This window comes from Denticeps clupeoides, unplaced genomic scaffold (assembly GCF_900700375.1).
Source record: "Denticeps clupeoides unplaced genomic scaffold, fDenClu1.1, whole genome shotgun sequence".
Taxonomy (NCBI): domain Eukaryota; kingdom Metazoa; phylum Chordata; class Actinopteri; order Clupeiformes; family Denticipitidae; genus Denticeps; species Denticeps clupeoides.
Genome location: NW_021630107.1, coordinates 146,429 through 169,259, shown reverse-complemented (window position 1 = coordinate 169,259; position 22,831 = coordinate 146,429). Strand labels below are relative to the sequence as shown.

The following is a 22,831-nucleotide window of genomic DNA, read 5'->3' as shown; positions in this document are numbered from 1 at the left end:
TCAGGAACATGAGGACCTCATCCGGGAAGAATGAAATGTTGTTAGGGACAAGCATGAGGACGTGTCCAGCTGGCATGTGCTCATTAGGACCAGAAAAGAGTCACAGTCAGGACAGTCTGTGGGGGGGGGGGGGGGGGGGGGGGGGGGGGGGGGGGGGTTCGTCTAATTACGTTATCGCCAATCGATGCTATCCATTGCAGACGAGGCGGTGCTTACTGAGCTGGTTCCGTTCCGCAGAGCCACGCAGCCTGAGGGAAGGTGGCCGCGCAGTGAATCAGCAGTATCAGCCGGCCGGGCGTTAATCCCCCTACCGACGCCTCTGCCCTGCTGCCGGCCCGCACTCTTTTCCCGCTGCCGGTGGCCATTTGCTCCGCCCAGCCAAGGCGGGAGGCAGAAACAGGCCTCTTCAAAGGGAGCGGCAACTACACACCGAGTCAAGTTCCTGCATTTCGATGAATGGGTATCACCTCCAACAGCAGAAAACAGGGCTAAGCAAGCTTCACTTGCGGTCAATCCAACGCAGATGTTCCAATGCGGCCAACAGAACATCAGGAACATGAAGACCAGTTAAAGGAAGAATCGGTCCACCTTGGCCTCCAGGCTCACAGCCCCTCCTTCAGTTAATCCGTGAACATCCTGCACTACATATGCCCATTCAAACGTGCGATTCACAAGCCTCCTGAGCCGTTTTCTTTAATGGTTGCAGGAGCAGCGTAATGACCCAAGCATGCTTGCAGGAGATGTGTAAAGCATTATGAGCCTATCCAGGCCTGCACTCACACCAACAAGCATTTGATCTTGGATGAGTGGAACTTGCAAGACTCTCACTGGGGACATTTGGTTTGAATCAAACTTAAAATAGTTTTGGGACACCATAAAGGGGGAGGAATCCTGCCCTTGGCTTGCACATGCCCCGTCTGATATCGAAGGCAAAAACCAAACAAAAGCAGGAGCCAATTCTGGTTGTGGTGGTGAAGATCTCACTGCAACTTTTTAAAACAACATGGCCAAGTTCGGAGTTTACATTTAATTATATTTGGCTTGACCAGCGCACATCTGCAATCCTGCATTCCGCTTTTATTATCGTGCAACTTGGGAAGTCCTCAGTTTTAGTCCTCAGTAGGTGACGCGATTGCTGGTGTTTAGACTGCTAGCATCTGTTCGCAGATGCATAGCGTGCTCTTCAGCAGCAGAAAGCAGATAACTGCTACATTTTAATGGGCTACATGAAGCAGACAATGTTGGAATTTACATGGCTTTTTTTCTTTGTCAAAAAATGAAACAGTACTAACATGGAGGGGAGCATGGCCAATAGTGCAAACATTCATTTACATAAGTACCTCAAGTATACATGTCCACATTATTATTATTATTAGTAGTATTACTATATGGATTTAGCAGTTATGAATATTGACTGGCTGAGTGAAATAGTTGCTGCTTTGCTGTGGTTTTTATTACTTTTATTATATAGAGGGGTGAGAAGTGTAAGTGATATATAGTCGTAAACATTTCATATTTTATACAATAGTCACAACTGCCCATGTGGTTCTCATCCCTTGATATGCATAATCATAATAGTAACAATATATAATTCATCCCTATAAGAACAAGATCTACAGCACAGGGCCACTACCTTCATTAAATTAAGATGCAGAGTATTTACTCCAAGTAAGTACCTAAATTATTCAGCGTCGCCTGAGGAAACCAAAAGGTGAAGTGGTGCTAGAAGCACGAAATGGACAGGTGCTATTGAAGGGAAAAAGCTTTTTAAATTCCCCTTTCTTAAATCTGGGCGTCTCGACCCATTCAGAAGCAGCCAGGCAAAAAATGGCGGTTGTGGTGGCGGCGCAACCCATTTTCTACAAAGCGGCCGGGCAGAAATGTCAGAATCGCTTCCTGGAGGGGCCTGCACAACTGAATGAAGGGTGTGGCCTTCCCGGGCAGAGATCTGATCTCGGCACGGTGGTTTAAGCAGGACCAGCTCTTTTACCGATACAATGCGATCATATATAGACACAGAGGCATGCACAGCACAATTTAATTAGTTTATTGCAAATTGAAAATGGTGTACTTTTTATACATAGCTATTTACTAATTACCAGGGAGTCACCGATACAGTCCTGAGAAGAAAACTCCTCAAAACTCCTTTGGTTTGATGCCTCTGAACATGCTTTATGTGCTATTATGATTTTTTTGCTTTTATATCGATCTTGTTGGTCCCCTAATACTGTATCTGTTGTCTCTTTCTGAAATTCAGCCTTGGTGAAGAATTATAGCCACTTTGATCCAGTGCCAAAATGAGATTTCCCCAGGACATGCCATTCCGGTGTCTGTAGCTTTAAATGCTAATGAGGAGGAGAGAGGCGGGACGAGGAAAGCGGCCTATAGAAGTTGAGGGGGGATTTGTGAAAAAAAGACGTCATCAACACCATTCAACAAGCACAATGTTTGTGGTTTGACAGACATTAAGTCGTGTCACTGGTTTTCCAAAAAAGAATAAAAGTAACCCCTTTAGAGGAGTGGTGGGAGATTCCCAGGGCGGAAAAAGCAGGAGAAACAGGAGGTAAACTTTCCCCTTATGACGTCATAAGGGGACAAATTCCAGATAAGACCATCTGAGCTGCTGCTCTCTGAGCGGTGAAGCAGAATGACCGCTCACTTTATGCCTATGCCCATTTCTAGCCACTGCAGGACCATAGACAGGCTAGGGGAACTCGTATTAATGTTAATTAATCTCATGTCATGGCACCTTTAAGATGGTTGTGTTTTACTTTCACATTTACGGCATTTACAAGCGCCTTACAATCAGTAGTTACCTGGTTAGGGTTAGGTACAGTCCTCCTGGAGACACTTAGGGTTAAGTGTCTTGCTCAGGGACACAATGGTAAACTGTAAAATACAGAAAGTTGGGAAAATGTAAAAACCTTTAAGATTTCCCAACTTTTTTTTTTTTTTTTTTTTACAGAGTGTGGTTTGAACCTGTGACTTTGTAGTATTTGGGTCCAGCCTACTACCACCCTAATCCTCAATAATTACTTCATAATCCATCATAATTTCTATTTCGTTACAGTGGTGTAGATTTTATTGAGCTTTAAACAAAATAAAAGCCTGCTAAAAGTTGCAGTGTGTTGGAAGGAACGAAGAACGAACCACATGAGAGGCTTTTTTCAGCAACTTCAAATTTCAGACCAACCATGTCAACTCAACAGGCCACAGCTTTTCATCCAACGGTACACGCAGATTTTTATCTGCCCATGCTATAAAAACCTGCCAGGCCGTGCTGTTTAGGCTGTACACAGCTCGCTTCAGGCCGGGGGGGGGGGAGCCGGGCTCGAGGTCGTCCCATAATGAACCGCTCCACAGAACCCACCTCCGATTCCTGACTGTGGTAATCTGCAGGGGATTGCACAGTAATCCTGCTGGATCAAGCGGGGAGAGCGGGGGTCTAATATCGCGGCCATAATCCCGGACACCAAACAGCGGGCAAAATCAGGAAACGTGGGCGCGTTTGAGGAAGTGGGCCCGTGTCAACGGCGCCTGCAGAGGGGAGCGCGTGGCTGCAAAAACCAGAATAATCCTCCCGCCCCAACACAGGCGTCAAATGCACGCCTTCACTCACATCACATCACGGGCCGGTTACCAGCCACACCCATCAGGAGTCACCAGCAGTGACGTCACAACTCAAGAGTGCGTCCAATTTGCGCTGATGACCAGGTGCATGATGGGAGTTGGCCATCCCAGATCTACAGCTGCATGTGTTCCTCCCAGGCGCATGATGGGAGTTGGCCATCCCAGCTGTGTTCCTCCCCCGGTCTGTCCCGGGGATGGACTCCACGCTGGCGGCGGTGTCAACGTCCGTGATGCGAGAGAGAGAGAGAGAGAGAGAGAGAGAGACACCCCCCACCCCCCTCAAAACAAAAAACAAATCTTACATCCGGAGAGCTCACTGCGGCCGGAGCCGCGGACGGAGCTTGTTTGGAGCCACTCACCGTGTGCTGCCGACTTCTTTTGACAGTTTCTCGGGCGTCTGAAGCGTCGTCGCCTTCGCGCTGATCCGCCCTCCCGTACTGCGCCTCAGCGACCGCAGCGGAGCCGAGGTCCCGCCCACGTGGCTGGTCTGAGCCAATCAAGCGGGTGGACCTCCGAACGGCAGCTGTCTCCGCCAATGGGAAGTTAGAAGCCGTGAGCGTGACAGCGCTTATCTCCTATCTTCAGTCGAGATTTATAAACGCCTCGCCTGCGGCACAGGCGCCATCGCAGCCTTCTCGGACTGTGCACTGTTGACAGACAACTGCACGCCCCAGTAAAAAAGTTTAGCTCCTTTTACGGGACGCCCGGCGGCCAATCGGTGTGAAGATCAGCCAGTGTGCACGGCAGGCCCTCAGCCCGAAGGATATGAAGTCAGGAGGGGCAGGAATGTCACGTTGCCCCCTAAAAACGTCAGGAGAGCTGGGACGATCCCCGTCTTAGAATATTTAGTTAAAATTTGAAAATGTAACATATCTATTTAATGCTCAATAGATGTTTTATAACAGTTAAAAGTAAGCATTTTCAGTCTAAAAGCAGTAACGGTGATATATGTTTCACTGACAGTAATGGATGCTGAGTCACTCTTCATCTTCTCTTGAATTCATTCTAAAAAAATTATGCATTGACTGTAAAAGTTGATTGTTGCAATACATTTTAGGATTAAATGCATGCAAATCATAATTTTTTTTGGAATCAGGATTGCGGCACGCAGTTTACCTGACGCATCCAGGACTGCATGTTTAACAGATTTTATTGCAACATTGCCCTCTCGTGGTGCAAACGGCGCATTACACGTTTCATTTTAACTTGATATTAGGCGGTTGAATGTTTTTTTGTTGTTGCATTTTCAGAAGACTCTGCATGAAACCAAATCATGCCCCTTTAAATGTTAGCACCAGTTTCCGGGGAAATATTGTTTCGTTTCACTACGGTTTTTACCTGTATGCAGCTGAAATGACAATAAAGCTCAGCGTGAACTTGACCTTGAAGCTATATCCTTTGTTCTGTTTCATGCCAACAGGATGCCCACACCCTGGTGATGCTGAAATGGTAGAAGAGAATTTGCATACAGTGAGTGTTCCTATTTGTCATTTAAACGAGGTTGTATTTTCCATGCAAAGCAGTGAGATAGAAGGGAGACGCTCCGCAGTGAAATATGAAATAAAACCTTTCAAAAAGATGGCGGGTCTCCGCAATGAACAAGCAGCGAGTTTTTTTTCCAGATCTTTGCAGTTCAATAGAATAATAATAATACATCATATCAGAATTTCAAAGTAATTATTGCACAGGTCCCAAAATGCTCAGCTCCTGGAGTGTGCACACTTATGCAACCATCTTCTTGTGCATTTTAGATTTGTTGAATTGTACAGGTTATGTCAGATTTCAGACATGAAATTATTATTATTGATTATTTTTTTTGGCATTTTAATTGTGCATTGTAATTATTGCACAGGTCCCAAAATGCTCAGCTCCTGGAGTGTGCACACTTATGCAACCATCTTCTTGTGCATTTTAGATTTGTTGAATTGTACAGGTTATGTCAGATTTCAGACATGAAATTATTATTATTGATTATTTTTTTTGGCATTTTAATTGTGCATTGTAATTATTGCACAGGTCCCAAAATGCTCAGCTCCTGGAGTGTGCACACTTATGCAACCATCTTCTTGTGCATTTTAGATTTGTTGAATTGTACAGGTTATGTCAGATTTCAGACATGAAATTATTATTATAGATTTTTTTTTTGGCATTTTAATTGTGCATTGTAATTATTGCACAGGTCCCAAAATGCTCAGCTCCTGGAGTGTGCACACTTATGCAACCATCTTATTGTGCATTTTAGATTTGTTGAATTGTACAGGTTATGTCAGATTTCAGACTTGAAATTATTATTATTAATTAGTTTTTTTTGCATTTTAACAGGGGTGTGCACATTATTTTGAATGTCCACTGTACCCTTTTTGTCATAGTGTCAGAATAGATTTTTTTATTATTGTTGAGACAACTATAACAGAAATCATGCTTGTGATTTTTTTTAATGAGGACTGAGGAGGAGGAGTGAAAGTGAAAGTGACAATGTAATGTGCCCTCTGCATTAAACCCATCATGGGCAGTCATGAAAGGCACCCTGGGGAGCAGTGGAGATGGTACCTTGATCAAAGGAATCTCAGTGGAATTTGACTTGAACTTCCAACCCTTCAGTTATGAGTCCGCTTCCACCACTGCCCCAGCAAGGCGACCAACCCCCCCTGAGGAAGGCGGAGGAATTACTCAGGGTTGCCAGATTGGACAGTTTTGAATTTGACATTTCAGGGGACAGTTACTCGTCAAATTGCTTGTAAATCATTGCCATAATATCTAGCAGCAAGTCCTTACTTCTGTAAATCCAGAAGATATACATGTTGATTTGACATGTGTGAACATTCCTTAAGCACTATATCTGTTACAGTGAAAATAAGGCTGAGTGTGTGTAAAAGAATGTGTGTGTGTGTGTGTGTTTGAAGCCTCGTCCACTACAGTAGTCATGATGGAGCAGCACCTGCCTGAATGGATGTACAGGATTAAGCAGGGATCCCAAAGCATCATGTCTTGTTCAGAAAAATATCCACACACTCTGTTTAATATTTACATCTTCAAGTGTAGTTACTGAATTCCAAATGTATCAAGTCAATATGGTTCCTCTTTTTTCAATCCACAGCAAGTGCATGCAGTACATGGAATATGTGAATATATGGGGATATACATCCCCATAGTAGCGGGCAGTGGTGGCATAGCGGATAAGGAAACGGACCCGTTATCGGAAGGTTGTCAGTTCAGATCCCGAGCCGCCAAGGTGCCAGTGAGGTGCCACTGAGCAAAGCACCGTCCCCACACACTGCTCCCTGGGCGCCTGTCATAGCTGCTCACTGCACACCAAGGGTGATGGTTAAAAGCAGAGGACACATTTCGTTGTGTCACCGTGTGCTGTGCTGCAGTGTTTCACTTTCAGTAGTAAACTAGTAAATATCATCTTTCAGAGAACTGTGTCTTCAACTCACTGGTGGGTTCCTTTTAGCCCAGTAACCATCACACATGCCAGTAAAGAACACACATACACACACACACAAAAAAAAAAAGCACGCAATGTGATTTCCAAGAGGTTTATTCAAAGAAATATTTTAAATTTCAAAAATGTTCAGCCATTTATAATGCTATCACACAGTTGAGACCTGGAGCCGTAACCCCCCCCCCCCCCCCCCGGTGGTGTTCGATATGAGTCGGGAGAACTCGAATCCAACATTTTCAGCCCATAAATAAATGGAGACTCCAGAGTCTGTGATGCCAGCAGGATAGTAATTTCTTACAGTAAGTGGTTTGTGACCAGTGTCTGTCCCCTCCTCTTCCCAAATTTGGGAGTTTCTACATTCTGAATTCGACGCTGAATCAGCTGCCTCACTCAACCTCCCGCTACGAATCAGTGCATGCAAATATGAAATATGCACAATGTTAAATTTGTCTTCATCATCCTCATCTCATTGTTATTAATATTATTATTAACATAGTACTTATTCACATGATTTTTAAAAATTGAAGCATACTGTTCTTTTTTTTTCTACAGTTTGTCTGCATCTCGAAGCATGCCAAAAAAATGACAGTCTCTGCATAGTGCTGGCTACAGGAGTGCCAATAACTGATTCCTTTACAAGACGTTTTATGTACAAGGAGCAAAATAAAAGTGATCCAGTGCAAACACACAGTCAACAAGAAGCAACAAGAAACAGACCCAAAAAAAGCAAGGAGTTTTTGGACGAATGGGACCCGGACACAACAGGGAGTGGGAGGGCGGTCATGCATCCAGCCAACAGACACAGTGTGGGAATGTGTGCAGATATGGCGAAGATATTAGATGTCAGCAGAAAACACTTAGTAAAATCGGGGAAAACCGTGAACGTGAGCGAGAGACTGGCAGCTCATGTTGTGAGGGTTGACTGGCAAAATAAAGCTTAGAAAACCTTTGACCTTGCGACCTTTTGAGTTGACCTTTTATTGAAAGGTTTTATTGAAAGGTGCTCAGCAGAGCAGAGGTCTTGTAGATTTGGTTTGCATTCGTCATAAATCCTCAATCTGAAGATAAATAATCACTTTAACATGTAGCAAAAAACAGCTTGTCTATTGTGGAAGATTTTCTGCCACCCAGTGAGACCATTTCAAAGCCCATTTAAAACCTTTCACCTCATCGATGCCTCTTTGATGACATCTGCTGGACTTTAAAGTGCACTTTGGGCTACACGTCACAAAACAAACCAGTGTGAGTTCTTGTTTTTCTTAATAATGTCCTACCAATGCTATGCATTAATTCATTCATTCCATTTAATATTCATTATTTTCAGATTTTTTCTTTTACCAGTACTGCTCAGACCAGGCTAGCATAAAAATAAAATAAAAAAATGTTGTAACTCTGCTTATAATACATGCGTGGGTCCTCAAACACACGAACAGGAAAAGAAATGATGTGGTGCAGATTACACTAGATAATGTACACACAGGCTAATAATCATAATAATAATTCTAATAATAAAAGTGCAACTCATGCCATTACTGGATGTATCTAACCTGTACACATTAAATAAAAAAAAAAAGAGAAAAAAAACTAAAACCTGTTTACCTCTGACAAACACACTGGCATCCGTCATCATACTAAAAATGAATCATTTAAAATTATATATAACAAATGCAAGATTGAAAAAAAAAGAAGGGAAACAAACATACAGATTTCTTCACATAATAAATAAATTAAACACGACTCTGAGCAGCCAGCAAGATGCGGTAAAATTCCCCTTCTTTTTTATTTCCACTGTAACAGTAACTGGTGGAAAAGCTTTATTTCACTCAGCCTGTGTGATTTACGTGGTCATACGCCCTGGTAAAATTTAAAGGCTTTACTGATATATAGCCATAAAAAATTATAATAAATAATTATAGGATTACTAGTTCCACGACTGTGTAGGAAATTGGAGCAGTTGACTTTGGTGTAGCTGAGATCCCAGTGGTTCCTCTCTCAGGAACCTGATGTCTTGGGAGGGAAGCGATGGGGACCGTCTGACGTGCAATGTTCTCACGGTGACACTGAAGAACTACAAGGTGGCCTATGTTGACATGCACTGGAGAACTCATGCGCTAGTCCTGACTTTCGCATATTAATGACGTGGAGACCCGACAATAAATCAGAAAATTGGACAGAAAACATGGTCACTTCCTCTCTTTACAGATCCGGACACTAAAGATTTGGTACCAATTGACCTCTGAAGCCAATCTGAAAACACACCTGAAGAAGAACGCAACAATGTTTTTGCATATTGTTTCGCAGATCCTGTTCTCTGGTTCCCGATGCCACACCACGAACTCACAGGAAATCTGATATGTTCGTCTTAAAAATGAGCATGGCTTTAAAATCCTCCCCGTCTGACGAAAACAACAAACAAATCCTGTGTGCTCTTGAAGCCTCAGACTCCGCCCCCCACGACAGACATTAACAAAAGGGCCACTGATGAAGACGGGATGAAACGGAATGCCGCGTATGGCGATTTACAGTCGTGGTTAGGCCAGCTAACGTCACAGTTCCAAACAGTTCTTCGGAAGCTCTGTGGACACGAAGGTAAGATATAATAATTTTGAAAAAAAAAATTCAGTGCAAGACATAATGGCTACTTATATTATTATTATTATTATTAATATTATTAATATTATTGTAAGCATTTCCTTGTGGTGATCCGATATGGGATACATCAGTAAAGGGACGGACGTCTGAAGAGATAATATGTGTGTTCTCCTCTCTTGCTCTCCATGGCTGTCCTCTTGTTCGCTTTCTTCTGACAACGGAGGTTTAAATATACGTATATAGGCCGTAAGGGGGACAATTACAGAGGAGGAGCGAGCACAGCTTTGTTTATGGAGCTGGTTGCATCCTGGGAAGGAAATGCAAAAAGTCTCTGCGTGTTGTCCGATTCCCTCCTCTGCATCAAGAAGCGCAAGAAGGAAGAGACCCATGAGATGTGTTACTGAGAGACAACGCATGAGAGGACTTCCCTTGCTCTCCTAGCTCCCCGGGTCGGAGCTGTGTCTCTGTGGTGTCCGTGAGTCCAGAGGGGGCTGTGGCTCGGGCAGGGAAAGCCTCCGCTGGACCTCCGGGTCCAGAGGGGACGTCCACTGCTCCAGTTCCACCGGCCTTCTCACGTGAGCCAGTCCCGGCAGCAGCGCATCGGTGGGGCTGAGCAGAGGGGTGCTGGAGCAGTGGAACTGGGCCGTGCTCCTCAAAGACTCGCTGGACTTGACTGGGAACTCCGGATGCTCCAAGAACTGTGAAGGAGTGACAGGAGATATGTCAGAGAAAAAGAAGCGCAAATACAAGGAAGAGCTGGTAATTGGAAGGTCTTTACTGTGCCATTACCTCCGATAGTGATGTGAGTGTGTCTGTCTCCAGCGGTGTGACTGGGTGTCTCTCCCCGGGGTACTGGGAGGCCTGTGGTGGAGGGGACACTGTGCTGTAGGCCGGGGGCAACAGTGCCATCTGCCTCTGTAGCAGCTGCATGATGGCACTTATGTCTGTTGACATCCGAGTCTCCAGCCTGTGGACGCCGCCAAAAGCATTAAATCAGACACACCCACAGTAAAAAGGAGCTGGTATGAAACAACAGTGCCGTGAATAAACACAGTAACATATCCGGTCATGGCAAGCGATCAAATCACCTCCACACACATACAGCACATGATCCTTATACAACTACTTCATTTTTTTTTAAATATAGGACAATGTATTTAGTTCCATCCTAATTCTGTTGACCAGCAGCATCAAAATGGAGTCCATCTCTCAAGTAGATTTACAGTAATGGTGCCCAGCATCCAACTCGGACACCTTTGACCGTATTTTTCAGACTGGAACAGCGCTATGCGCTAAGCATGGGGTGTGCTCGCTAGTTCAGGTCAAAGACGTCCTCACGGTTTACGTAAATATCAGATAAAACATAAAAAAAAAAAATTATTGTGAGTTATCTATAGAAGAGAGACTAACTAAGGTTTTGTCTTTTTCTTGATTTATCCATTTCTGTCTGTAAACCTTTGACATTGCACTAGCAAACAAGCCTGTACGTATTGCATAGTGCCATTTGGAAAATATGACATGCCTGTACATGTACACGGAGCAGAGCTGTACTCAGATCAGGCAGCCGCTGTCACTACCAGCACTATTTTCCAGATTAAGAATCAGAAAATCTTTATTGTCACAGTAACAAGTGTAACGAAATTAGGAGCAGAGCTAAAAAAAAAAGAAAAAGAAAACATATACTAATATAATACAAAATATAATACATAATATGATACGAATATCATATTGTCATACTTGGATTATATTGTATCATTTGTAAGAATTTTCATAGAAAATCACCCAACAACTTCATTATGACATAATCGATTATGTTCTGTATTGGATCAGTGCAAAAGCATCTACATCTGGATGCATCATTTATGAGGTTATGAGATTTCAACACCCCTCATGTCCAGTGAAACTCCACAGTGCTGACCCCTGGCTGACCTGTTGAGTTGTTTCTGCAGCGAGTCCAGCCTGCTCTCCACCTCCGTGCGCTGCCGCCGGCTAAGGCCGTGCACGGGCGTGCCCAGCGCCGGCGGCGACGAGAGGTTGCCGCGTGGAACCTCCTGGTACTGCCTCCCCCTGCTGTCGCCCCAGAAGCTGAAGATGTTGGACACACCCGAAAAGGCCCCTGGAACACAGTGAGAGAGAAAAGGAAAAATTAGGATTCGCTTGATTTGAATCGGATTGGTTTATAGTTGTTTTTGGTGGACTGTTTTAATTCTAGTTTCATTCTAGTCATTGTGTTGAGCTGTTATTTTAGTTTTTATTAGTTTTAGTTATGTCCAGACTTATTTTAGTCTGCTCAAGTTTCAGTCGACTAGTCTTATTTTATTCAGAATCAGCCATGAATATTTTACCCTAGTTTTAGTCAAAAGAAATTGCATTTTAGTCTTCTTTTAATAGTAATGCAATTCTATTTAACCCAGTCACTATAGTACAAGTACCTAGTAGAATAGACAAAAGCAAAATTTTCTTTTAGTCAAACCCATTTCATAGTTAAAACAAGGTTACTCTATTATTATAATATTGTTACCTTACAGACTAAAGAAAACACTACATCCATTCCAGAGGGTAGTTCTCCAGGATTTTCGGCCACATATCCATTGTAAAGAAAGTGCATCCAGAAGTTGCAAGGTCTTTTTCTCCCAGCCATCTGATAACCCTCCACCATATATCTACAACCCACCACGAGTGTTCTGAAATCTGAATACTACATGAACAGGAAACGAGGAAGTGACATCATCTGTGCACACCGGTAACAGAAAAATCGTGTAATAACAATAGTGCGATTAAACGTGAAGAAAATAAAAGTCTTGTCTCCATCAAGGAAAATGAAGAGACATGTTAGTATAGTTTTTATTTTGTAAACCACATTTATTCTAGTTTCTATTGGTCAACAATATTACATTATAAATATTGTCACATGACCAGCATTAATGTTGCGTCTCATCTCATTTCCATCACTTCATAAAGGTTCATTGATGAAATCAACACTAGTCTCATGTGAAACCCCGTGGTCCTCCCTCTCCGTTAATGCCTCCCACTTGTTCCGCACTAGATTTGTGGCGGTAACAGCCGCTGCAGATCCTGTCCGCCGCAGCCGGTCTGCTCCGGTTGAATCGTGGTGGCGCATCAGATCACGCCCCCCGCAATCTGTTTACTAATGTCCTATCGAGGCCATTCTAAGCTCGTCGCTCCTGAGGACGCCGACCCCCACTTTGCCACAAGTTTTTGCCACAACTTGTGTTTTTGTCAACAGACGGTTTTGTGGGGCGTGAGTGGAAAAATAGAAGTGCCTCAAAAATGGAGAATAATACATTGGCACATGAAAGTGATGTGATTGTCACAGCACACGGTGACACAACAAAATGTGTCCTCTGCTTTTAACCATCACCCTTGGTGAACAGTGGGTAGCCATGACAGGTGCCCGGGGAGCAGTGTGTGGGGACGGTGCTTTTGTCAGGGGCCCCTCAGTGGACGCACTGACTACGGGTCTGTTTCTTTACCCCCTAGGCCCCTACTGCCCCACAAGAGCAACAAGTGCTGATTTTAGCCAACTCTAACCGTTCCTTCAAACCATAAAACTCCACTCAGGGAAAAATAAATAGGGGGTGTCAGCATGGAAGACGCTTGACCTTCTTGACCTCTTAACAGAAAACTGTAATTGTTACACTGGTTACTACACAGGGTGTACATAGGTTATCAAGATTAAGGCACAAGATCTATGGTCTGATTTAGATCTGGACAGAACGTACGGAACGTACCAGAGAGAGCGTTGCAGGTGTTGCCCGTTTTGGGATCGCCGTCGACCTCGGGTGAGTCAAAGTTCATGGCCGTGGCCTGTGGCCGGGACAGTTCCAGTAAAACAGGAGGGGCGGGGCACGTGTGAACCGACTCCTCCCCCTCATCGCCACTGGAGTGAGAGGAAACTGAGCTTCGTGGCCCCTCCCATTCCGGTCTCAGCCCTTCGCCCTGGCTAATTACCGAAATGTGTTTTCTGTTTCGCCTCATGGGCTTTTGGTTCTTTTTAATCTGCCCCGCGTCAGCATCATCTGGCAGAGAGAACAATAAAAAAACAAAATATATATAAAAAAAACGATGAAATACTAAAATAAAATGAAATAAAACATAAAAACACAAAAACAGCATATACGTCACCTTTCTCAGTGCGTCTGCGGAATGACAGCTTACGTCTGCGTAAGCGATTGAAGCCGGTACAGTCAGAATCATCACTGCTCGGAGAGCCGGGAATCATATTGTTCTGGAATTATCAGAAAATGTCGAAGCAATATGGAATAAATAAATCAACAATTAACATTATCAAGCCCCGCCTACTACCATTGTGTACCTGAGCAAGACACTCAACCCTGGTTTGCTCCAGGGGGGACTGTCCCTGTCAGTACAGCTAAATATCACATAATATAATGTAATGTTATATTGTACATAAAGACTCTGCAACAAGACTGTTATTGTTAAAAACTAATGGGGGGGGCGGGGGGCGGAGGGGGGCGCCATGACGGCCTGTTATGAAAGTTATGTAAGTCTCACAAGCATGACAGTCACTCTTTTTAGTCTTTTGTCACTCCCAGCACACCTTGTATTTCTTTGCGGAAAAATAATTTGTTGGCTTATGTGCCGCAGCGCCCAATATTTCCCAGACTGCGGCGCAGTAGCTGCAGTAGTTTCACTATGAAACAAGCACGTCTCTGCTGGGGCCCTACGAGCCAATAAAAAAAAAGAAAAAAGGCTTTTTCTTTAACGTCCGATCAGAAAATAGCAGTATTGTATCTGAGTAAAGTGCATCACAACCACCATTGAAAAGGCATCCAGGAATCCTTAGCAATATTCTGCTACTTCCAAAAAACTTAATTGACCCCCATTCATAGAAGCTCCAAGCATCACGTCAAGCACAGAGTAGATCATCTTCTGTTTTAATGTTCCAAAAAAATTCACTACTGGTTTTCAATGCTGAGTCTCTGTAGCATAAAGTTTTACCGCCTGTTCACTGATGTGAGATGTTAATCTTAATCCAAACCACGCACAAACAAATTATTGTCTCCCCCCCGTCAATAAATTAGAAAGGACACTGTCTCACATCTCTCAGGTTGAAGGTGATCTCCAGGTTGCTCCAGAAGTGGTCGGAGAATTCAGGGTACATGTCCAGCACCTCCAGGACGTCCTCCCTGTGGATCTTGTGGAGATCACAGTAGGTGAGTGCCCTGACGTCTGCATTGGACTTTCCAGGACGGGCGTACAGGTTTATAGGTTCCCCGAAAATGTCATTCTTCCCTGCAGAGAACCAGAAGAATGACGGATGAGGGTTTTTTTTTAGGATATGACATTTTAAAAGAATAGAGGTGTGATGATGGTAATGTAATTCGAAGCTCAATGTTGGGTTTCAACTCCTGATGCTTTTCCAAGAAGGCCTTTTAAAGGGACATTTAGTAAAGAAACGCAAGCAGGCTGTATATCAAAAATATATAATTGTGAAGAATTCAGTTGAACATTAATTATAATTATAATTATAGTGTGCAACTGGACAAGTGCTAAAAACAACCATATTTTATATAAAATATAAAATGCTAAAATCCTGATCTTTTCCATATCTGCAATGATGTAAGATCCTCAATAGAGGGCACAATAGACTGCATAGTGTATTAAAAAACGACCCATCAGTGTATTCCCCTTGTTTGTTGTCGTGTTTCAACGTGACAATATGGACATAACTATACCTAAGATGGCCACCACCACGTCCCCGCGCAGGATCTCAATAGAACCGCGTGATATAAAGTAGAGGGCCGTGAGCACGTCGCCGGCGTGGACCAGCGTGTCTCCAGGCGGGGCATGGGTGGTCTTAAACTTCATAGCCAGGGCGCGCAGGCAGCCTTTGGAGGAGCCCTTGAAGGCCTTGCAGTTCTGCAGCAGGGTGCGGTTGAGGTGCAAACAGATGTCGGCCTGCAGACACTCAGGGAAGCCTTTCAGCACCTGGCAGGAGAGGACAGGAGGGACATGGAGAGACAAGAGCTTTCATGGCCCTTCAGGCAATGTAAAGACAAATACGTTACCATGACTATTATAAATTATAATTATATTTTTGTGATAATCTGCGTGATGTAATAATACAGTTTCTTCTCTCCAAGCTTTGGAAAAGTTGAAAATGTCCCTTAAAAAAAAGCATAACAAATGCCTGCTGCTGTTTGTGATTCCCAAACAATTAATCGATCAATCACACACGATTAATCATGATTAACTGTTAAGACTAAAGCTTGCAATCATGCATATTTGAAACAAGTGTGGGGAAGTGACTTTTTTTCATGTAACACTCACAGCATTCATGTCGATGCCATTGGTGTAGGACCAGGCGTGCTGGAAGTACTCTTCCAGCCGCTGCCGCAGGGGGTTGGGAATCTGGTGGAAGCGGATGAACTCCCGCACCCGCAGCATCTGTGTATGGTAGCGTGCCGTTCCCGAGTATAGGCGCTGGATGATGGCAGACACGTTCCCAAATATGCTGGCATACATTAGGGCTGCAGACAAGGCAGACAAAGGGAGAGATGGATATGAATTGCGCTCCTACGAGTATTCAGAGGCGCCTAAACTATAAAAGGATCTCAGAAAATGACAGCTAAAAGGGTGGATGGAACTCGAATAAAAAAATCACAAATTGTCATTAACAGTCCATCCGGCCCCAGGCAGAGCAGGCCAGGATAGATGGATTCGGCCCTCTACGCATCCAATCAAACTCATTTATCCTCATCAGAGGGCCATGTTGCGGCCACTGGAATGTGAGTCCTCTGGTGTGGCTTGGCGATCACTCTCCCAGCGAAGGCTCCATTAGCTACTTTTGATAGGCTCTTAAATGAACTCGGTCATCTGTTTCACCCCTGCAATTTACATCCAGTTAGTCTCATCCTTACAGTAAGAATGTTTCTTCCGAAAAAGGGAAAAAAACTTTCTTAACTCCTTCGGAACATTGGCTGAAGAAAATTACAATTTATAGAATCAATTTATCATTCATAAAAGAAAGTTACATTTTAATTGATATTAGAAGTTTTGTAATAAATCATTGGTGTAGGAAATCTAGGATTCTGACGTCATTGAAAAGCTAGTAGATTGTAGAAGGGGCTCGTGATTCACTCACAGCCAATCAGCATGACGCAGATGGAGAAGATCTTCTCGGAGTTGGTGTTCGGGGAGACATTGCCGAAGCCCACGCTGGTCAGGCTGCTGAAGGTGAAGTAGAGGGCCGTGACGTACTTGTCCTTGATGGACGGGCCGGAGCTGGGGACAGTGGTGTTGTAGGGCTTGCCCAGCTGGTCGCCAAGCGTGTGCAGCCAGCCGATGGAACCATTGCGCTCCACGCTGCCGATGGCGTACCAGATGCAGGCCAGCCAGTGGGCGATGAGTGCAAAGGTGCACATGAGGAGGAAGAGCACGGCTGCACCGTACTCCGAGTAGCGGTCCAGCTTGCGCGCCACGCGGACCAATCGCAGCAGCCGAGCTGTCTTCAGTAGACCAATCAGAGTGGTTGTCTGGGAAAACAGCCCACAACACATAAATTAATTCCTGAATCATATAGATGATATACAGTCACGTTTCTTGAGCTGTTCCAGGACTGATTATTTCTGCATCTTGGTGAAATGCCTGATTTCAGATGCCTGGCCAATCTGGGTCTGTAAAACTGCCATCTTCACAACCACTAGCAGTTTTCTTTTTTTCAATTATTCATTTATTTAGCACATTTAAAAATGACTTCAATACAGGCCACAAGAGGCGTAAAATCTTAAAGGCACAAAGCAATTTAATATATAAACGTGTACAATGCATAGAAGCAATAAAACAGATAAAAAGGTATACATTATGAAATTCCTAAACCAATTATGCATGTTTGACCAGAGCTGAAAGTCAGTTTAGATCTCGCTTGGAAAAGCAGGCTGTTCCTCAGCTTTAAAAGCCATGTTGTCCCCTTTGTTCTTCAGCCTGGTAAAGTGTAAAAGTAGTTGGTCAGATTACCTCAGTTTGGTGACTTATAGCTCAGCGCTTCATGTGGCAGTGCAATTTGCACAAAGGTTTGCCTTGATTGGACAAAATTGCAAGGTCTTGCAGAATTCCCACAGGCTTTCAGAAAGACGCAAACAAGTTAACTTCTGCCGCGCCATCTTTTACAGTGTTGCATGCTGAAGTGATAACGGGAGGTTGGCAGAATTCAAGAAACTGATCAAAAGACAAAAACTGGCTTTGTTATTGAAAGTGTTTGTTTTTGTCATTGTGAAACACTGCAGTACAGCACACGGTGACACTACTAAAAGCGTCTTCTGCATTGAACCATCGCCTTGGTAAACAGTGGGCAGCCATAAAAGGTGCCCAGGGAGCAGTGTGAGGGGAGTTTGCTCAGTGGTTCCTTGCCGGTTCAGGATTTGAACCCGCACCCTTTCACATATCAGTCCGCTTCCTTACCCGCTAGGCTACCACTGCCCTATTGGTGCGGACCTTCAGAGCTTGTAAGATAAGACAAAATCATGCTCAGAGAAAATAAGGACACAACATTAGTAATGGTGCAGAAAAAAAGTAATAAAGGTAAAGTGAAGTGATTGTCATTGTGATACACAGCAGCACAGCACACAGTGCACACAGTGAAATGTGTCCTCTGCTTTTAACCATCACCATTGGTGAGCAGTGGGCAGCCATGACAGGCGCCCGGGGAGCAGTCTGTGGGAAGGGTGCTTTGCTAAGTAGTGGATCGGGATTTGAACCGGCAACCTTCTGGTTACGGGGCCACTTCCTTAGGCCACCACTGCCCCTCAAAAATAACTGTGACAGGTATGGTAAAGTGACATAGAGAGAGAGAGAGAGGCAGCAGCAAGTTGAATTGGATGAAAACCCACATTCCGTAGCATACAGAAGGATTTAATCGCACAGTCCCATGAAAAACCAGATATTAATACTGATCCTGATATGATCACCCACAGAATGGGATCTTCAATTCAATTGCTACGGTAACCAGGACTTCCTATGGTGCTCAGTTCTCGCGATGACCCTTTAGCTGTGTGTGCTCTGATGGTCCGTCATTGTCCATTGTCCATGATACTGAGAAGCTTTTTTTGCATCCTCCTCTCAGACACCTCCACCAGGTTCTCCTGTCTGACACCCAGGACAGTACCAGCCATTTTTGATCAGCTTGTTCAACCTGTTGTCATCAGCCTTCTTGACTGTACTGCCCCTGCACATGGCTGCAATGAACACCACACTCTCTACATGGTCAGCACTTCCTACACACATTGAACGACCTGAGATGGCTCAGGAGGAAAATCCAACTCTGTTGATCCAACTCCAAATCCAACTCTTACAGTCTATGTGTACCCCCAGGTACTGGTAGTCCTCCACTACCTCCACATCAGCCCCTCTGATGGTGACTGGGGTGGGAGGCGCCTAAAGTCCACAATCAGTTTAGCTGTAGGTGGTTCAGCTCACACCACTCAAAAAAGTATTAAACTGTGGCTAATAGGAGAACATTGTGTAGACTTCGTTCCATCCTTGACCATGTTTTCCGCCTACTTGACAGTGATGTGCTGGAACAGAAGACACCTTTGGCCAGAGACTCGTTTCCACTGAATGCCACAGGATCTTCCATTAAACACCTTTTCCAGCTACCTGCCCTAATAATGTTGCCTGGTAGTAGCCTGGTGGGTGACACACCCACCTATAAACCAGAGGACCACAGAGTCACAGGCTCAAACCCCACTTACTACTATTGTGTCCCTGAGCAAGACACACCCTGAGTGTCTCCAGGGGGACTGTCCCTGTAGATACTGATTGTAAGTCTCTCTGGATAAGGGCGTCTGATTATTGCCATAAATGTAATTTGCAATGGACAATAATCAATAAGTTCAATAAGTTGTAGTTCAATAGTTATATTTTTTCTACTTTGGGCAATTATTTTGGCCTCAATGTATCCTACTCCAAACAAAATTTTTTTTTTCTACAAAACATTCTACATATACTGTCTTATTAAGTGCTGCTGTAACAACACCAATATCCTTCGGGATAAATAATGTTTTCCTGACTCTGAAACACATTAGGTGTAATTGGGACTGAATTTAACACCAAGAAGCAGAAATCCTGAGTGACAGAGCAGTGGCAGAGCAGCCACGAGCCAGGGAGTGTCGGCGGGGCTGCTGCATGATACAACGCAGGTCATAAATTCCCACTCCATCGCTCACTGGGCTGTCAGACTAATGCGTTCACTCCCGCCGATTACACAAGCCGCGTGCTGCTCCGCCCTCGGTGCGAGTCGGGTTACACCGGCGCCTCGGGAAGATTGGGGAATTTTGTTCTTAATCTCAAATTTTCATCTGGGCGACACAGCAAATATGAATCTTTCATGACCAAATATGTTCCCGCCCAGAGATACGCGTTACATTACAAGCCACACCATCTGTGACACACTTTAATCTTGGTGTTGCCAAATGCTGATGCAAGTGCAATGTTGCTATTGCAGAACTGATTGTCATGCTAACTGAACTATTTGGACAATTTAAATTGAATGCACAACCCATTATTCTGTAAAGATTCCTATTATAAGGAGGGTGCACATTTTGAATATAAATATAGCAAAATCACATTGAAATATTGTCCATATAATGACCGCCTTGTCACGAGACAAGCTGCTGTTTCAATGCTGTCTTTAGGAACAGATGGATGAGATATGAACTATTTCCTAAGTTCCTGATGTTGATGAAGCCCTAACAGATATTAGCAAGCATACGGGAGATCAGAACTAATCAGAAACAGCAGCTCACCTCTTCTCCATTGCGGTAGATCAGCAAGTCGAAGGGGATGGCAGCCACCATGTCGATGAGGAACCAGCCCTTGAAGTAGTGCACGGCTATTCGCAGCGGGTGGCTGACCACCTCGTCGTTGGCGTTGACGTAGGTGGTGCGGAAGTTGATGACGATGTCGATGATGAACATGATGTCCACGATCAGGTCCACCACGTTGAGCGGGCTGCAGGAGTAGCCGCAGTTGTGCATGTTCTGCTCCTCCTGGCCGCTGAGCAGGAAGGCGGCCGAGTAGGGCGTCAGGATGGCCGTGTAGATGACGAGCAGCAGGATCAACCAGTCCCACACGGCCTTGAAGGGGCTATAGTGGAGCACCGTCCACTTGTGGATGCGCGGGGCCTGGAGCTTATATTCGGGGAGAACATCAGCGCCTAGCGACAGCACCTGACAAATGAAGGATATGAACATGATGATGGATGGCTTACATTACTCTTATCGTAGTCTGTGTAGACTTGAAAGCAACCAAATCCATTTAAATGACATAAAAACAAATGCATTTCAAATCATTATTTTGAATATATTGTTCAAAATAGCTGCTCATGCATTCTGTACTAAGATTTTCAGGAAACAATAAAACACCAGGAAGAGGGTTCAGTCGGGAAGTTTAGTTGCACCTAAAACATGTCGTCACCGGACCCTTACTAAAGACCCAGAATGCACTGCACATCACCATGGCTGCACCCTACCAGATTAATGGCAAAAGGCTAATTTAGTGCTGAATCAATTACCAGCTGCAAAACCATCCGGAGACGATTGTGCACATTAATTATGTTTCCGTATTGCAATCGCTCAACGTGACAAAAGAAAAAATTGACAAGGCCCAGTGGGGCTGGAATCTGACATGACTGTCAGATTCCAGTGTGTGGAAGCATGTAGCATTTTGATGACACATATGACAAATGTGACAAAAAACATGTCCTACCCAAGGCCTAAAATGTTTTTCACATACAGTGATACACACATTAATTCAAATGGGATTAAAAACACAGTGTGGATTACATTAATCACATGACATTACTGCTCAGAATCAGAACTAAAACCACTTTATAATATTATTTATATAAATATCATGATGCTCAGAATAATTGCACATTTCGTGATATTAATCATAATTATTTAAAGCACTACTCTTAAAACTGTTCTAAAATAAGTTTCATTAAAGAAGGCATTTGTCATTATGCTGCTCCAGTCAAAAAATAAATGATTCTTGTTAATACATAATTGCAAATAACGAGGATAGGAATATCCAGAGGATTTGTCGTTTCTCTGCTTGATTAATGCACACTAGAGGCACGCAATTATAAAAGGTACATTTGGGTACACGTTGCGTAAGCAAATATGTTTGCTTGTCCTCAGATACAAAAAAGGCTCTAGAGATGCATCCAAAGCAAACAACAGTGGACCAGGCGTATGAAGGAGAATTCACCGCAGCTTATCTGTTTCGACGATCAGTGTGGCACTGTCCCTGGGTCTTTTGTGGTCTTCTGTGGTGCTGCCGTCATGCCCTGGGGCGTAGCAATGCCCTGCTGCATAATTCACAGACACGGCTGAGTTTGGGCCTGTTTATAGAGCCACTTCCACTGTTCTGCACACAATTCATATGCACATACGCTTACAGCAGACTCATGTTGGGTAATTCTAATAAAATATTGGTGAAGAGGCCTGCCAAGAATCACATGGAGAACCAACTTTGGAATGTGGTAGGCCTAGTTAGAACCAGAAGAACCACGTTCACACCACTTACTATCATTGCTCCACGGGGGACTGTCCTTGACACTGCTGCTGATTGTAAAATGCTCTGGATACAGGCATCTGATAAATGCTGTAAATGTACTGCTTAAACAAATGTGTCTGTGTGGGTGACTTACTTCTCTCTCTCTCTTTCTCTCCCCCTCACTGTGTGCATTTTTCATGCATCCATACATATGACATGCATAATCCACACATAGACAGATGAATTTCTAGCAGAAGATGAAGACAAACCCTATCTAGTATCTCAGTTGTTCACAGGTACGAGCAACGAGCTGCTCTTTTAAGAGGTCCACATCCCAGTGTAGAAAGACAAGAGTGGTCATGGTCAGCAGGTGTGTATGCGAGGGAAACAGGTGCTGCTCCAAACTAGAGCCATTTTACTTCAGCTGGCAGGGTTACAGGGGGATGGGTGAGGGGGTGTGAAGGGCAAAAAAAAAACTGTTATCTGCTGCTCCTGAGCATGTGGATGGGAATCGGAATGGCAGATTTGTCCTCAAGCTCTTGGGGATTTGGGATATTTCAGTGCTGTCCCATGAGACCTGCACTGACAGGGGACAGTAAAAAGGTCAGAAGACGGCCTCTGGGA

General features: G+C 44.2%; 2 protein-coding genes across 7 annotated transcripts in view; both read right to left on the bottom strand.

Moving 5' to 3' along the window:
- Window positions 1-4,141, bottom strand: part of LOC114783668 (microtubule-associated protein 4-like) — a 65,357-nt gene extending 61,216 nt beyond the window's left edge. For all 4 annotated transcript variants that reach the window (XM_028969176.1, XM_028969178.1, XM_028969179.1 and 1 more), the window contains exon 1: window positions 3,990-4,141. The gene's annotated coding sequence lies outside the window, so the exon portion shown is untranslated. The remainder of the gene's footprint in view (window positions 1-3,989) is intronic.
- A 3,468-nt stretch (window positions 4,142-7,609) lies between these two features.
- Window positions 7,610-22,831, bottom strand: part of LOC114783672 (potassium voltage-gated channel subfamily H member 2-like) — a 141,500-nt gene continuing 126,278 nt past the window's right edge. For all 3 annotated transcript variants that reach the window (XM_028969186.1, XM_028969187.1, XM_028969188.1), the window contains 10 exons: window positions 20,455-20,877; window positions 16,797-17,187; window positions 15,983-16,182; window positions 15,388-15,640; window positions 14,751-14,944; window positions 13,814-13,916; window positions 13,420-13,707; window positions 11,597-11,783; window positions 10,457-10,634; window positions 7,610-10,365 (listed from right to left, as the gene is read on the bottom strand). In XM_028969186.1, coding sequence (XP_028825019.1) covers window positions 10,105-10,365; window positions 10,457-10,634; window positions 11,597-11,783; window positions 13,420-13,707; window positions 13,814-13,916; window positions 14,751-14,944; window positions 15,388-15,640; window positions 15,983-16,182; window positions 16,797-17,187; window positions 20,455-20,877 — 2,478 coding nt within the window. In that variant the 3' untranslated portion in view covers window positions 7,610-10,104. The remainder of the gene's footprint in view (window positions 10,366-10,456; window positions 10,635-11,596; window positions 11,784-13,419; window positions 13,708-13,813; window positions 13,917-14,750; window positions 14,945-15,387; window positions 15,641-15,982; window positions 16,183-16,796; window positions 17,188-20,454; window positions 20,878-22,831) is intronic.